Source organism: Haliaeetus leucocephalus, unplaced genomic scaffold (assembly GCF_000737465.1).
Source record: "Haliaeetus leucocephalus isolate CR32 unplaced genomic scaffold, Haliaeetus_leucocephalus-4.0 Scaffold219, whole genome shotgun sequence".
NCBI classification, from domain to species: Eukaryota; Metazoa; Chordata; class Aves; order Accipitriformes; family Accipitridae; genus Haliaeetus; species Haliaeetus leucocephalus.
In genome coordinates, this window is record NW_010972655.1 from 692,256 (window position 1) to 709,718 (window position 17,463).

Below are 17,463 nucleotides of genomic sequence, written 5' to 3' on the forward strand. Positions count from 1 at the left end.
AGAACCATGTGAAACCTGTGAATTTAGGTTAAGTATGAATTACCATGACTTTGGTGGTATGGGTGGGTGGCCCGCAGCCTTCCCATTTCACCATGATACTGAATTTCTGCCCTCACAGAAATGCATGCTGATTTATAGAGCTGCTTCACTCTTGCTCTGCTGTCACAACCTAGAGAGATTACTCACAAATGCAGGGAGAAGCGAAACTGCTGTAGATCAAATGGTGTACAAAGGTTACAACCTTGTTATAACCCAGCTAAAACTTTGAACAGAAAATGATTTTACAACTGATAATAACAAGGAACATTGTTTTGTATGGTATCAAGCTGCATGTTTAATCTAATCCTGGAAATTAAAACAGCCACTACTGAACTAGAATCACAGGAAGAATTAGAATCACTTACAGTAGGCTTCTTGCCTTCTTTGAGCAATGTTTTTCTTCTTAATGGCCCTTCCATGGTAATGACTCCTGTGGCACTACCTAATGTGCAGCTGCAGGCCCCTGTTGGGCTGGAGAGACAAAACACTACTGTATGTATTTCAGCAGATAAGTAAGGACAAGAAGCAAGAAATATAATTTAGCTCCAAATACATTTTTCCTGCATTGCCTGACATATATTGTATAATCTGACACTTGACTTTATAATATGTATTTTCCAGACCTAGGTATCAAATATGAACCAGGATCTTTGAAAAACAGCAAATCAACAAAAGGTTCTATTCTGGGGTCTAAGACATGAAAAAAACCAAAACAGAGTAAATATCGAGGCCCGAAGTCAAAGGGAAAACAGGCAATTTTCTGTTTTATTCTGGTAAATTACAGAAATAATCTGGATTTCTGGAAACTTATGGCTTAAAATTTTGGCAGTAAGAGCTCCCACAAATGTAATTTTATCTTGAAATAAACTTTAGCTATCAAAAAAAGAATGTAGGAAATTACCTCGGCTAATTGGAAAAAAGTTGGGAAAAACTATATAACAATGCCAAATAGTTTATTGTACAGTGATTAAAATGTTTCGTTTCCCAGGATGAACACAGAGCTTCCCACATACAACAGTAAAAAAGTGGTACAACTGAAAGAACCTAAGCACAGGCTAAGTTAGAAATGTAAACAGCCATTAAGAGCATAACAACCAAAGAGTGATTGGTAGGTGATATGTTGTAATTATCTGCTGCTAACCTCTCCATTGCCATGTGATCACAGCCCTGATATTCTTATAAATACAGGGGCCAATGAAGTTTACCAGAGCCAACTAAATCACATCTAGTAATGAATACAAGGAAAAGGACACGTGTATGATCTACCATTCAGTTGTGAAAGGAACGCTATTCTATGTAGAAGTATGATGGTGTCATATAAACACATGCTGGTGAAAGTGATATACACAGCGACACCACCTATGCAAGAACAGCACTTCAAACTGGCAGGCGCATCTTCGATTAAATGGAATTGCCTTGTCTGTGCTAATGTGCATTCCTGCCAATTCCAGTTTTCTGATAGAAATGGTAGAAGATTCCAGAAAAGGAAGAATGAATGAAAGCATTAGAATTACTTGATGGTGGATAAATGTAAGAAATTTATTTTAGGGAATAATTCTTCTTTGTGGATTTAATAGGCTTTTCACATTTTTGTCTTCTTATATTTTCTATTTCTAGCTTGTATACATTTTTGAAACAAATCTACCATGGACATGTTAAGAGAGTATTTTCCAGAAGCAGGTATAACAGCTGAAATATTGTTCCAAAATTTACTCCTTTACTTATTTATAATGTATGCATTTTTATTCCTAACTTCTTCTAACTTGTGCTGCTATCAGATGATACTAGCTCAAGTAAAATGGCTGTACTTACATTTACATATTATATCAACATTTCTACAGTGGCTGAAGCAAACTAGTTTATACAAAATAAAATCTGACTGGATTGAAACTCCAACTAAATCTCAGCATTTGCAGAATACTGTTTCAGGGCCCTATTTTCCTTACTGTTTATACATGCTTCTTCACTTCCCACTACCACAGAATTTATCAAGTCCAGGTCTGGTATGGATGCAATGAATGCTTTTTATCCCTCTAACTATATACAATTTTCCACGTCACCTCTCTTTGGCCTGTAAAGGGATCACCTGTTTCTGAAAAGTCCATGTCTCGGTGACTAGCAAGATTCAGAGTGCCTGCTAAATATGGCATTGCTGATATTCCCTCTCTTACTTGGGGTCCAAGGTAACACTACTGTACAAAATCAACACATCATACTACAGCCCTCCGACACAAACAGATGTTATGGGTAGCTGTCGTGCCAATCAGGAAGTAAACTGTGAGAAAGGATCAAGAAGGTAACCTTCTAACATCATTATTTGTCACGGAAGGCAAAGATGGCCTTCCTGACAAACCTGCTTCTGTAATGTCATAAAACCCAAAGTAAACGCTAGTCTTCTGCAATATGGAAGCCAGACATAATTAGTTAAATCAATAGCTAAACTGAATTTCATCTGAATGGGCCATACCCCTGCTTTAGCATGAACAGGAATTTTTACAAGCAGGAGGGGAAGTCTCCCATGAGTAGCTAGGAAAGCATAGAGACCCAAATGGAAGTTTAGCACCATACACTGAGTAAGGCAGACCCTGAACTGTACCTGTAGACACAGCTTCGACTCCTAGGAGAATTCCGGATCGGTACCCTCCAGTTAGGCCCCAGCGTGGCATATAAACGACCCCTGTTTGTGAATGCAAATATCTGATGAGGGAAATTCTAGTCTGAGACTTCAACAGTTAGGGTTTGGTAAACATAACAGAGAGAGTTCCCAGTCTTTTCAGGTCCATGGGAAGAAAAACACAATAAATTTACATTGTTTTATTTCAAAAAGTTTGCCATTTTTTCCTAACTAGTCAATAATTTAATAAAAATAACTACTGATTTAGGGCTTACCTATGTTAGGAATCATTCATTAATTTCTTAGCTAAGTCTGTAGAGTGCTCAGTGAGCGTACATGAAGACTAACTCACCTTTCAAGCCCTGACGGCAGCTCCTCACTAAATTCTGAGCTTTCACTGCTATCTAGAAAAAGAGTAGTACAGAGAAGGAGTAAGAAAACCACCCAAGGGAAAAATACAAAGCTGATGTATGTGGCTCACCAGTATAATTTTATATAGTACCATGGAAATTGCTTACTCAAATCATGTTTCAAAGCTGAAGTCTTTAGAATTCACGGTAAAATCTGAAATTGGAAGAGGCTTACATGAGCCTTCCCATTTGTAATATCTCACTGATGAACGAAGTCATTGTTACTGCTGTGTTTAAATAACAGACATCTACATGTCTTAGTTTTCATTATGCTGCTTTTCCTTCAAAAGCTGAACATGTCTGGAACACAAATCCAGTTACTCTGTAAGACAGTATTTCTACCACAACATCTGTAAGTCGATGAAAGTTGTTAGACATGATATCACTGTTTGTTTTCAACAAGCAAGCATACCTGTAACAGAGAATATGCCAGCTGTATGCTGCTGCTAGGAGCCATAACAAATCAATATGATGGTATTCACAATGATAGTCCCCGTTTCTCCTCCAAGCCCATGACCAATTTGTCTCCCCTTCCCTGGCACAGCTATTTAGCTCATAGTTTTAATTTGCCCAGGACTGATCTTCTAATGCGCAGTATAACACAGTGAGCTGTGCCTGTATTTTCCAAAGTTCAAAGATCATCTCAGTGTCAAACTCTTGGTGTAACCAAGTGGTTACTTGGTCAAGTAACCAGCTACCCTTCACAGCCTACTTCCTCTTCTAGAAATAGCCTGAGTCACTTAAAAGGTGGCTTTCTCTTGCTTAGAACACAGATGCTCGATCACTTTGTTTTTATAATAATAATAATTATTTTATTAATTATAATACCATAATGTAATTGACATCATCATCTTTCACAAGTTCATTTTATGTTACTTTTGAAGTCTCAGAGAGCACAGCTAAACTATTCTCCCATCTTCTAAAACACATCATTAAAATTAAAGTTTTCTTTGTGAAAAAGTAGCTTTCAAAGTATATATCCACTTTTCAGTAGCACTTTTTTATTTTTCCCCTGGTGAAAGCTGACAAACACTGTGTCACATACAAAGCATATACAAAGACAATCTTCCTTCATGCCACTTTTACCAAAACCACCAGTAGGTAACTGAGGAAAGCTGAGATAAAGTTGACTAGGTAGCTGAGTAGCAGTTCTGATCTACTTTCTTCCATGAAAGGGACCGGTCTCTGCACAGGAGCTAATAACCCTCCTAAGTCCCTAGTTCTGGGTATCTCTGTGAGTTTCCAGAGCACTGGGACAGAAAGGCAGGATGCCAGTTCCCCACACAGACTCTACCTATGGAAAGGCCATTGGTGAACAGCGAGTTCAGAGCGTGGCTGCGCGCTGGGCTGTGCGACTCCAAGACGCTGTCATCCAGGAGGTGGCGCGGCTTCTCCGTCGGGAAGGTCGCGCTTTTGCTCTCCACTACGCTGAACTGACACATCATGCTGGAAAATTGGAAAGAGAAAAATGCACAACTCCCTCTTACGTCATCTAATAGCAACCTTTGGCTCCTGGTATTTCCACTCAGACTTTGCCTTATCAATAGGTTATTAAGCAGCAGGCAATTGAACGGTACTGCTCACGCTTTCCCTCTGCTGTGCATATGCTCCTTGACTTCCAAAACAAGTCTCACATTTTTGTGGTCTTTGTAAGTAACAGTTATCAAATTTCTGCAGATGAGAATTTTTAAGCTTTTTGACTCCTCTCCATACAAAACCTGAACACCCTGGGTGGAGGCAAAAGTAGAAAAATAGAAAGAGCAGACCCCAGCTAAGCCACTGCTTAGTGGTCCTTCACTAAGCTGAACTAACACATCAACACTCTATGACCTTGGACAAGTCATGTGAACTTCTTTTACCCTAACCCATTAATTGTGAAATCTGGTAGATGCTGAAACCTTAACTGGGGAGCAGGTGCTCTCACTTAGCTAGGTAAATGGTAGAGAAAAATGTTTCTAATCCATATTACCAAGGTAAAACTGTGCAAAAGGTCACAGCTTTCCTGAATGGTAAGGTGCGCCAAGCAGCTAGTAAGCTTCCTTAGATGCATTAGCAAGATATTTAAAAAAAAAACAAAAGAAAAAAAATAATCAGTTATGCACACCAGGAATCCACAGACCAAAGTGGACACACAGCTTTCAAGTACTGCCAATGTCTGGCACTAGTGGAGAATAAGAGTCAGCAAAAATAACCAAGTGACAAGAGAAAACCTAGAGAATACACAGTAAAGCCTGAAGCACTCTTGCAATACAAGAAATGGAAGGGACAAATACCAGAGTGTTCTCAAATACCAGAGTGTTCTGCTGCTATCTTAAATCTTTGTGATCCACAAAATTGCCTCAATGTGAGACAGCCTGGAGTACCCACTTGTTTCCCAGGCTGTGACTCTTCCTGTGCCTTGGTACAGGAGGTGTAGGTAGACTTGCTGCTACTGAGGCATCAGGACACGTGGGTCTCCTGCTGAATTTCATAATTGCTGACATGTCAGATGGACCTAAAAGACAGAGATTATTTAACACTGAACTGATGTAAACCCCAGGAATTTCACAGGCTGGTGTGTTTAGCCACTGATTGAAATGAATTGTTACAGATAACCAAAAGGCACCATTTCTGGAGAGTTGTTTCTTGCGCATTAGGGTTACACCATCCATTTCTGCTACGAATTCATCTCTGTATTCTCAAACTGTCTGGAAGTAATTTTTAAAACAGCTTTGCACATACTTTTAACAATGAACTCCTACAAAAAGTCTTGGCACCTTTACAACAGCTGGATGTGCCAAAGTGTAATATGCAGAGCCATAAAATCAGTTTGTACTTCGGGTGTGAGCAGGAATGCTCACACATGTTTTGAATTTTGTTCACAACTCCATGTTGTGAATAAACTGTAAACAATCTGCTCACACTGACTCACAGCTTGAGCACGTAAGAGAAAACAAGGGCTTTTCAAGTATCTAATGGCCAGACAGATGCATTACTTCTCAATCATCTATGAGCTCTAGAGATGTCTCACTGCAATTATTCTTCATCTCACTTTACAGATTTTATGAGGCCTCACGGAAAACATGGACAAGCTGTTCTTGTTCCAGTTGCTTGATACTGTTCCCAAAAGGCTGGCAGTGAACTTTGTAATACAGTGGAGAACAACATGGCCTATCATCATCCTCAGTGAATGCAAGGCTATTCTTGGCTTCACAAAAACCAGCTGAGATTCTACTTTTAAACATTTAGTTGTGGCATTGGTGCTTGTGACTGAAGCAGGAATAGTGGTCATGGAAGTGGCCATCTGCTCCATATCTATCTCCAGAATTTGTACAGCTCAGGTAGCAGCGAAACAGACTTTCCCTTACACTACAGGAACCATGTCTTGGAGGCTCCAGCAACCTTACCTTAGCCAGCTTCTGGCCTCTAACCTAAAACCACCTGTTAAGAGGTCGACAGAGACAGAAACTTTGTGATGTGAAAAACGACACACAACTATCATCAGAATCCTTACAAAAGTGTCTGGCCTCAAATTAGTGGTATACAGAAACAGAAAAAAACCCCAAACAAAACCCCAACATTCCAGGGCACAGTTTGACAACAGGATGTGAAGGTACACTCGTAACAGAAATCATTCTGAGGGGGTGGTCGGTCACTGGAACAGGCTCCCCAGGGAAGTGGTCACGGTACCAAGCCTGTCAGAGTACGAGTGTCTGGACAATGCTGTTAGTAATATAATTTAGTTTTATGTAGTCCTGCGAGGAGCAGGGTGTTGGACTCGATGATCCTTATGGGTCCCTTCCAACTTGAGATATTCTATGATTCTATCTGTTATATAGGCTACTCCATCTCTCCTCAAGCACAGAAGTTATTCATCAGTTTCTTCTGCCTTGAACTGAGGATTCATGAGACACAAGAAGAAACAGGAGAACCAGTAATGAGTTTGTCCTAGTAAGAGGCAAAAAATAATACAAACAGATGCAAGTTGCTTTACTGTCCATACCCACTCTGCAATATAGACTTATATCAAGTTGTATGAAATATAGGAATTAATTCCAAATTACTTGTGTTTTTATTTCCCCACAGCCCAGACCCAGGAATTTCACTATGAACTTACTATAAAGAATTGCAAAGTTTTTCCCTAGCAGTCACTGTGCTGTTTAATTAACAATGAAAGCAGCCTCAAGACAAGCAGAAAGAGGAAACTGCTTCTAGCAATAACTGAGAGGGGAAACAAGTTCATTAGAGGAACCTTCAGTAATACTGTTCATCAGATCATCAATTTAGTGGGAGAACAAAAAGAGAAAACAGTTTGTAATCCTGTTTTCTACTTTATTCCTATATACCATCTTATATAGGACAACACTTTTGCCTGCCTGTCTTTGCTAGCATCACACAATTGAGAATTTGTGAAACATGACACCTGTAGCATAAGTCACTGGTGTATGTGGCTTTAGAGAAGGTCTTATGTTTAAAGGCCACATGCAGTTTTAAAAAAATGCACTTTCCATCATTACTTGATCCAGAGATTCAACCAGAACCATACGCCTGGGAGGTTGGAAGAGGGCTGAGTACAATGTTCTGCTGCATTTTCAATCAAAATTTTGTTGCATTTGGGCTGTAAGACAACATTAGAAGCTTCTTCCCTAAAGACAATAAGGTTCACTTTCCTCTTCTGCTGTGGAGGCTAAGCACAAGCTAGAATATAAAAAGTATGAATCCGAGCACAATTAGGTGGTGACTAGTTTAGTGTAAAAACTGTTTGAATTCACATTTCACTATTAGGTCTGAAAATCTTGTCTGTTGCATTACTAGCAAGCACATGTATTTCACTAAAGTATTTTACCACAAGTTTTCATTACAAATTCTTAAAATTTACGCAGAGACAAGCCAAATGCATTCAGAAGTTTCAGAAATGATTACAAGTTCTTTTATTTGAAAACCTTCAGCCCTTCTGATGAACTAAGTTCACAAAAAGGAGTTTTCTCTACATGCTTTGTTTGTAGGGCCTTTCCATCAGATATTTTTCAACTTGTGAACAGTAAAATACTTAGGACTACTGAGGTGTTTACTACCTGATAAGAAGCTTAAAATATATTGGAACTGAGACCCAGTATGAAGATAGTGGCAGCTAAAGAATTTTCCTGAAAATGATGAGCATGTATCAGCAAGAATCTAGTCTGAAACTCAGCATAAACTTCAGTGTTAATGTGGCCACTCTGAGGTTACCATCACAGCTTGCAATGCATTAAGTCACTACTCGTCCCTTAATTTGGCTGCCAGGATTGGTTCAGTTTTCTATTGCTTCCTGTTGTGTCATTCAGCTTTCTCTCTGGTATCAGTTCTAAATCCTGATTTACATTAAGTTCTTTTAAGTGGATGACATTATAGTTCACTGAGAGCTACTGAAGCATTATGTTTAACAAACTGTTGAAACTACAGCCTGCGAAAGAGTAGCAATCTCAAGGCACAGCCCTAAAGGAGTACCAGTATGGTGCAGTGCTTTTTCACACAGACACTATGCCACATGTCAAAATGACTGTTAAATTTTCTAATACACATGAGTTTAAAGGTTTAAGTTTCTCACTGTGCAGAGTCACAGAGCTGAAAGCAATAAGAATCAAATTAACTGAACAGCCTAAGACAATGTTCATCAAAACAAAGCGTGGAGACTGCACCAAAACTTCATCTAGAGAAAGAACAGCAAAATAACAAGTCTTGTGCTGACACAATCAAGCGATTACAAAATCAAAGTCAGCTGGTATTTATAGGTTCAGATGTTATCACTATCAAAACCTACAAAAAATAAGAGATGTTGTCTATCAACAAAAATAGTTCTTTGAGAGTTTTCACTCTACACTCCCTTTTTTTTGGAAAACAGACCCCCATTTAGGAAGCATGAAATGAAATTTGCACTAATATGAATACAACACAAAAATATTTAAAGATTCATCATTGTAACTTGATTTTAGCAAAAGCTTTTATTACCTGGACAGCTTAAGAACAGAAAAAGTTTGTTAAAAAAAGCCCTGAAACAAATGATATAATGTGTCTAAAAGGACTGCATATCTCAGATTGAAAATAAGATTATGGAATCAGACTTCAGTTCAGGTTAAAATACTGCCTGGCTAAGGTGAGATGTGTCAAGGGGGACAGAATTTGTGGAAATAGTTATAGGAGTCTTACAACTTAACCCAACAGTTCCAGCCTGGCTTTCTTGCTACTATACATGGCAATCACAATTGCTTTCATCAGTCCTATGAAAGGAGGTAAAGGACTTATTCTAATTCCTAGTTAGGTGTCTTTAGTGAAGATCCTGATGACAGAGAACAAAATGCTTTGTGGGATAAGATGATGACAGAAATATCAGCTGTGCTGGTACCACTCTGTTTGGAGTGGCCATTTTCTATGTTGTTCTGCATCTCCCTTGTCTCCAAGGCAAGAGAAAGAAATATATACAATTTGGCTCTGTTAACCCTGTGCTAAGGTAGAAAGAAGCTGAGCTTAGAAACCTTTACAAAGTCTTTACATCTGCTCTGCTGTCAAATGTCTGAGGAAGAACTGTGAAGTTCAGCGTTCTCATTAGATGGGACCTGTGCTGCAAGGTACACTCAGTTCAGCAAGAAGTCTGGGGTGCAGAGGGTGTCAGCATGAGTTATGGGGCACAGGGGAGATGACCTCATTTCTGTAAAGGGGTAAGAGACAAGAGAGCCTGTGCAAAGAAGGATGCCAAAGAGGGTAAAGTGGTGAGATAGTGATGAAAACTGTAAAGACCAAGGGATGTTTCTGGACATACCATACTGCTGAGCAATTAGCTGGTGAAGCTATGCCTGATACTACTGATAACAAAATTCCAATATTTAAATTCATTTGAGATTGAGTTATTTTGTCCCTTTTTTTCCAGTAAGTGAAGTCATCTGCTACTGCTAACTCTCCTCTTTACTCTCCTGGCTTCACTCCTAGTGCATACTGTTACCCTGATTGCTATTCTGTTATTTTGCCTTTCATGGAGACAAAGCGCTCTTAGCAGGATTTTCCAGTCAGCTGGCATGAACAAGGGTTAGTTTGGTTTTCATTATTTCTCAGCACAATTTTCAAGACTATGCTGACATGCACAAAAAAAAAAGTATAAAAATATTAAAACATTATTAAAAATTTGTTTGCATTAGGGAACGTGAAACAACTTCATCAGTGAGCTGAGTGCTGTTCAGAGATATGTGGCAAGAACATTTGGAAAAGTTTACACATATCCCAAAGGATCTCACTGTTTTTTCCTTTGCATAATTTTTCCATGAATAATCCTTCAAATGTTATAAATGAATGTTACTTTTGCAATCCTTCAGTAGAACATGTGAACATTTACAGTCTCCAGAGCTTTTAAAAAAAGCAACAGGGTGAAGGAGTTACAGTTCACAATTTTTCTCCACTAAAAATCTATCACTAAACCAATACTAGGCATCCAAACAGAAAACTGAAAAGGAGTTGCATATTATATGCTGAAAAATGGAGTGACTTTTCAGGAAGGTAAACCAGTCTCAACTATTTGCCGTTTCTTGGTGACCAGCTAAGAAGTAAAACTGATACATACCAGCTCTGTTTCTAAAACTTAATAAAGACATTCCAAGCAACAGACTCTCTAGTTAAATCTTCGCTGTAAATTTTTACTGTTGCCATTGTAACCAAAGTCAGTGGGTGATAATTAAAACTTTCAAATAGAAAGACCTACTTACAAAACACACAGTAAAGAACTCAAGAAGAATTTTGTGCGCAGAACCAAGAATGACAAAAAAAAAAAAATCTAGAATGATGGCTATTGCAAAAGCATAGTTTTAACCTTTAGAGTATTGCTTTATAATTCAGCTAAAGCCTATTAATACATACAACATGCAAGAGACATATATGTTACAGATGCTTCTCAGACAAGAGCAAACTAAGAACAAGATTGGCTGCACCTCTTCGTGCTCCCCTAAGCCCCTCCAAAAGCCCACAAAAGGGGGGGGGAAGGTGTGTATTGGTCAGACAAATTGAAGTCTGCCTGCTGACTTTGGAAACAGTATGCAAAGGCCTGTTGCTGCAGAGGTCAGGAAGATGATTTTGGTTATTGAATGAAAGTACTCTTTTTTTCAAAAGGACTATGAACTATTTCTAATACCATGCCCTGGGAGTAAAGGGAACATAAATAGGATTTTATATTTCTGCCACATGATCTCTGTTGCTGTAATTAGTGTCCTATTCTAATCTCTACCTCCACTCTACGTAACAGCAAAAGGTACAGATACATTTATAAAAAGTAATTTGGAAACCTCATTCTGCAATGCATTTTTTTTTTTTACCCTAAGGACAATAATTGCTATAGAATATTAGTCTGTCTACTTTGGCAATCAAGAATTTCTCATTCTAGAAATATCATAGGAAGAAAAAGATTAATTCACTGTTTCATTCCAGACTTTATATTTTTAATCTTCCACAAATCCTCACTCTCTCTTCATTTTTTGCATTTAAAATTGCTGCAAATAAACTGGCTTTGCTGCACTGTCCTTTCCTTCTCTAAGTGTTTTTCTTTCACTGACAGTTCAAATGAACCACGATTTTCTCAAGTGCCTTCTACTTCCAATATATGTAAAGAACATCCTGCTATCTTTACATTTTCCTTCAAATCATTCTCGGTGTCTTTCATTTCTATCTTCCACTTATCCAGCTACAGCTTGTTCTTTTTTCTTGATTCCCTTCTACTTCTCAATGATCCTTCCTTTATTACAGCCTTCAGTGGATTTTCAGGTGAAATGTGCAGGTTTGCTTTCCTAAATAATCAGAAAACAGCTTAAAGAAGTCTAACAACTTCTTTATTTAGTCATCCAAAAAACTCACGATATGGACATTTTCTTCTTCCCTCAAACTCAACTGATTTGCTTTGTGCAAGTAACCTTCCATCCCAAATTTCTTAAGCAAACAAAAAATGAGAGACTGAGAAAGACCTGGAGTACATGGTATTCTTTTGCTTCACTTTACTTCCAGGTTCTATTTTTTAGAACCTATTTTATGTTTACAGGACTCCAGAATACAATTATTAGGCAATTTATTAGAAGATGTTTCCTCATAGCCCTTATTGTCTTATATATATCTCCTCAAATCTCTAACAAGAATAGTCTGGCCCAGATTTTTTTTTTGTTTTTTACAAATGCTACCACCTACTGGTGCCAAGAATGCTTGGAACAGATACACAGTGTGGTCCTCCTTCGATGTAGTCTTTGCTTTATGTTCAAATTTGCATGAACAAAATCCACTCATTTAAAGGTTAATTCCAAAAGCATGGTTTGCAGTGAGGGAATAAACACTGACATGTATGTCAATCTTCTGTAATGTCTATCAACAATTATGAAAAAGAGAACTTTCAATCACATGAGCATATTAACTTATACTTTTTCTTCCCATATATTTAAGTATAACAGTGAATCATGCTGGGTTGTTATCTCAGGATAGTAATGTCCCTTAATGGGCAAGTACAGCTTAGGCAGGGGCAGCTTTGTTCACCCTGTCTCCACTGCTGTTATGAAAAACTTGTGTGTGTCTGAGGAAGTAGTTCAATCTTCTTGGACCATTCAATTCCGGCTTACTTTTTTTTGCTGTAATTGCCAGAAAAGGACCAAGTAAGTGATGTGGATACAGAGGGGTGTTAGTTTATGTTAATATATTAAGTGTCAAAATGTACAAAATGGACCCTAGAGGAGTTTGTCCACTAGTACTTAATCCAGTATCTCCAAGAGTAGGACTGTAGAAATATGTTAATAATGTAGTGAAACATGACATTACAGTACAGGCAAGATGACAAGCTTAATACAGTTAGCAAGGACAACAGCAAACCAGACAAGTGCACCAGAAACCTGGGGCACTTTTTTCTGTGCCACTCTATCAAGATCAAGTACAACTAATCACATTTCTAATGTACTTCTGACTGCACAGTAAGCACACTTGAGTGTATTTCCTACAAATGCTTCCTGAATAGAAGCGACACTTTCAATTTCAGGTGTTACTTTTATGAAGTCACTAATTGTCAGCATTTGTGTTACTTACACTGCACCAGCGGACTGTGCAAAACCCTGACTTACACGTCAGCAAAAATGCTGAATTTTTTGCAGCTGGATCTGCAGGGTAGCCCATGAGCTTGGATGACATCCATACTGGCAGTGAAGACATAACCATTGTGAGAGCACAGCTGCAGGGAAACTCCAAAGTTTGGGTTCAACGAAATACACTAACCAATCCATCCAAAAAATAACTTTCTTTTTGCAGAAATTATTTCAGGTGACTGCTCTGAAGAAAGAGACAAAAAAAACCCCAACCCAGAGCAGAAAAGCCCCTTGACTTCTGGCTGTTTTACATGTTCTTAACATTCCTAGGGACTAACAGCTTAGTAGTTAAAATAAGCATCAGTAAACTAGGGCATTAAAGAGACTTGTTTGGTAAGGGAGTCACAGGAAGTAATAGGAAGTGATAAAAGTTAAAAACTGAGCATGACTATTCTCTCCCTGATAACTCTATATTTGCTCTGACAGAATATTCTTCTACAATTTTTGTGAAGCTTTGGTCTGTTAAGAAAAAACCCACAGCACACTAACTCTGGCTGGATTTAGTGGTTGATAACAACATGTGAATCCCACACATTTGTCAGGCATTAATTTCTTTCAAAAATAGTCAAATGAGTTGCAAAAATTTGCAGGGAAAGTATCACAGAGGAAGAGATTGGAAATGAGTGTAAGTTTGAAACTGAAGAGCAAAGTTTTCTGGGTGGTCTGTAAACTTTTGTGAAGAAAACTTAAGTTCTTCCATTTCTACCTTAAGTATAGCATAAGAAAAGGAGACACTATGCACATGAAGCAATAACCAAGCACTTGCAGGAGGATTAGACAATCCTCATTTCCACAGAACGATTGGCTGCTAAAGCACTTAGCACAAACTATTTATCAGTTGCCAAAGCAACCAGTAAAACAAAAGGCAAAACTAAATGTCAAACTCAGTGTTTACATGGAAAATGACAGTGTGGGTTTTTTTTTATTCTAAAATGCTGGGACTGCTGTACAGACGTCACTAGTGTAGTATACCTACTTTCAGAGGGTTACAAATGTGCAAACATCCCAGTCTTTCTTCCTTCTGGTTCTACATTTTCTACATTTTTAACTCCTACATATCACATAATTTACATCTGATAAATCTACTGCTTCTGATTAATTAAGATAAATATTAGAAGTTCTTTAGCAGCTCACAAAACTGAATGGACTCAGCACTATGGGCCGAATTTCACCCCAATAACAAAAAAGAGAATACACCTGTTTCAGATTAATTACTCCAGATTCCTGGTAGGGTGGTAACATAAACCCTCTGGTCTACTTATTCTCCTCTCAAGAATTATACCAAGACCTACTTGGAAAAAAAAAAAACAACCCCAAAAAAAAAGAGGGGATGAGGGTCCATCCTTTACTATTGCACAATTAAACCCCCAGAATAAGGGCTGCCCACAGCTGAGGCCCTGCTGTTGCTAAAAAGGACTTCTAAATGCTAACTCTAATGAAGGGCTTAAAAATCACAGAATCATGAAGACCAGTCTTTGAGTCACTTAGTATTAGATATAATGTTCTGGATATGGAAATTATTTTAACATTATTTTATCTTTTTATATTGTTTCCCAAGACAGGACAAACATGGTACATGTCAGAGAAGGATTAACCATTTTCTATATTCTGATTAGCACTGCACCCTGAACTCTTCAAAACAACACTAAGATGATAAAAAACATGCATAAAGTTTTCTATACTGAGCTACAGTTGGTGTGCAAATTCTAAGGAACTTCAGTTGCTTAGGCGGCTAACTTATTTACCATATATTACATTAAATCTTTTCTTTTGTTCTGGGAAAATGTATTGAGTTATACCTTCCAAAACAATCTGTCTAATAGCTGTACCATAAATGCTGGGCACCTCCTAGCCAACACTACAGGAACACAGATGTCTTTTGCAGCTAATTCAACTGGAAACTGTGAACAGTTAGCATACTATAAGCTCTCCAGCTACATTCTCTCTCTCAAACCATAGCAAGGCAGAACGAACAGACTTAAGTTGCTGCCAAGGAAGTTGTGTGAATCACACAGTTCCTGAAAGCATACAATTAAACTGTTTAAAGCCCCTTTTTAAATGCGACTTGCAAGAGACAAGAACTCTGCAGCATTATGGAAGGCAAGAAATCTTCCTGTGAAAGCACTCTTCACAATTATATATGCATTTGGTAACTAAATGAGACCATCTTAGCCACTAATATACAAAACATAGCTTGTTGTGAGACATTAACTTTAATCAGATGTCTGCCTCCTGTTTGAATTTACTGGAAAACCAGTTGGCAACCGAAGTGGAAAATGGACACATGGTTTTCTCCAGTACTTTGCAAACAGAAATATTGAAGGGTTTAACTGTTTTTATTGAGCCTCACACTCATAAAGATACTTTAAGGGGAAAAAAAGAAACCCACAATGTCCCTGGCTAGAGTAAACTGTTAATCTTCTTTTGAAAACGAGAAAACTGAAGTTGGGTAGAAGATAAAGTCACAGCACTGGGAAGGAAAATCCATTTCCATCATCAACCCAAGTAATTATACTTTAGGACATGAAGACGACACTATTCCCTGCACTTAAGTCCATTATAGACTTTAGAATTATTACCACAATACCGAGCTTTTTCTCCATATTTGGAAACACACAGCAACCTATAAGAGGGCAGTATGTCACACGCCTTAGACTTACTGCTCTTAGTAACTATTTAACATTTTGACTATCAGGATAACTGAACTGATGACTGCCCTTATGGGCCAAGGACCTTTATTTTACCTTAAAATCACTACATTCAGACTCCTATGCCTTAAAACTATTGACTGGAACATTAAACTACTGCCTAAACTATTTTGAGATCATCTCTTATCATTATAGCTTGCTGACTGCAAAGGATTTACTCCTGGCACACAATGACTGAGGTGGAAATAATTTCAAACTATAATTTGAATCCATATGAAGTTGACTCAAATACCTTTGAATGTGCTATTTTTAATTCTCCATGGTCAAATATCTCATTACTGGTATTTGGGTATTTTAGCTCAGAATTATTCAAGACTAACATATGACTATATTTCTATTTATTAATGTTGTGAAATAAACGATAAATTATTGCCTTCATGCTTAGTTAAATTTCAATTTGAATTCATGCTAACTTACTTAACTAACCTTCTGCAGGAATGATTTTATTTTTTTTTTCCAATAAAGTACACTGGATTCCCTTTAGTAGCATTTTTGCAGTGACATAGGTGCAGGTCACTGAAAAATTCATGGGGGTATTACAAAATGCTGGTGGCATTCATCGTCTAACTGGCAGTAGGTGAGAACCCTCTAGCTGAGCAAGAAATACAGCAGTCCACAAGCGTGTCGAGCTTTCAAAGGAAAAAACTAACAGAAGAATGGAGTAATAGGAATGACTCAAGACTTGGTTTCTAGTCATCATATTAATTCTCACTGTGAATAAAGCAACCTTACAGAGAATATAGGGGCACTGCAGATTCAGAAGGGAAAGTTCACCCTCTCCTAATACTGTCAGATAGTATACAATCGCATAATTAAATTGAGTAGGTACAACTGAACATTGTCCTGATCAACATTTGTGGACTCCAGCTGAGCTCACTGCAGTATAAAGCCATATTACTTGCCTGGCTCAGGAGAGTTCAAAGTTCTTGTTTCCAACTTTGGAAGTGTATTTTTAATTGCCTTCCATTACAGCTCTAATAGAGTCTAAGCCCTCGATTAAGAATTACAGAGTACTGGTGATGATCACATACTATGCTGCTACGACCAAAGTTAGAACTTCCACAATCATCTTAATGAAATGTTAACACCAAAACCCTAGTGTAAAGCATTTAAATGTGAGTGATACAAAGTGAAAGCCAGAAAAAAGTTCACTCGCATGTCTGCTTTACATATGTAAGATATAATCATATGAGAAGCAATAACTTAGTTTTAAGTATGAATAAGCAATTCCTCACAAAAGCAAAATCAAATATTACATAATGTAGTGGCTTGACCTTGACTGGCTGCCAGGTGCCCACTGAGCCACTCTATCACTCCTCCTGCTCTGCAGGACAGGAGGGGAGAAAACAAGATAAAAAAACCCCTTGTGCGTTGAGATAAAAGCAGTTTAATAAAGAAAAGTGAAGGCTGTGTGCAGAAGCAAAGGAAAACAAATAAGAATTTATCCTCTACTTCCTATCAGCAGGCAATGCCCAGCCACTGCCTGGGACGAAGGGCCCCAGCACTCAGAGCAGTTGCTTCAGAAGACAAACGCCTTAATAACAAATGCTCCCGCCCCCCGGCTCCTCCTTTCTCTTAGCTTTTAT

The 17,463-nt window shown here is 38.1% G+C and overlaps 1 protein-coding gene across 3 annotated transcripts in view; it reads right to left on the reverse strand.

Moving 5' to 3' along the window:
- Positions 1-17,463, reverse strand: part of RALGPS1 (Ral GEF with PH domain and SH3 binding motif 1) — a 107,886-nt gene that overhangs the window by 2,808 nt on the left and 87,615 nt on the right. Inside the window, exons 11-15 of one of the 3 annotated variants that reach the window (XM_010566910.1) lie at positions 5,431-5,557; positions 4,358-4,509; positions 3,006-3,057; positions 2,636-2,716; positions 405-510 (exon numbers count right to left, since the gene is read on the reverse strand). In XM_010566910.1, the coding sequence (XP_010565212.1) occupies positions 405-510; positions 2,636-2,716; positions 3,006-3,057; positions 4,358-4,509; positions 5,431-5,557 (518 nt within the window). Of the gene's footprint in view, positions 1-404; positions 511-2,635; positions 2,737-3,005; positions 3,058-4,357; positions 4,510-5,426; positions 5,558-17,463 lie in introns of all 3 variants that reach the window. The other 2 variants (XM_010566911.1, XM_010566912.1) reach the window with 2 other exon arrangements.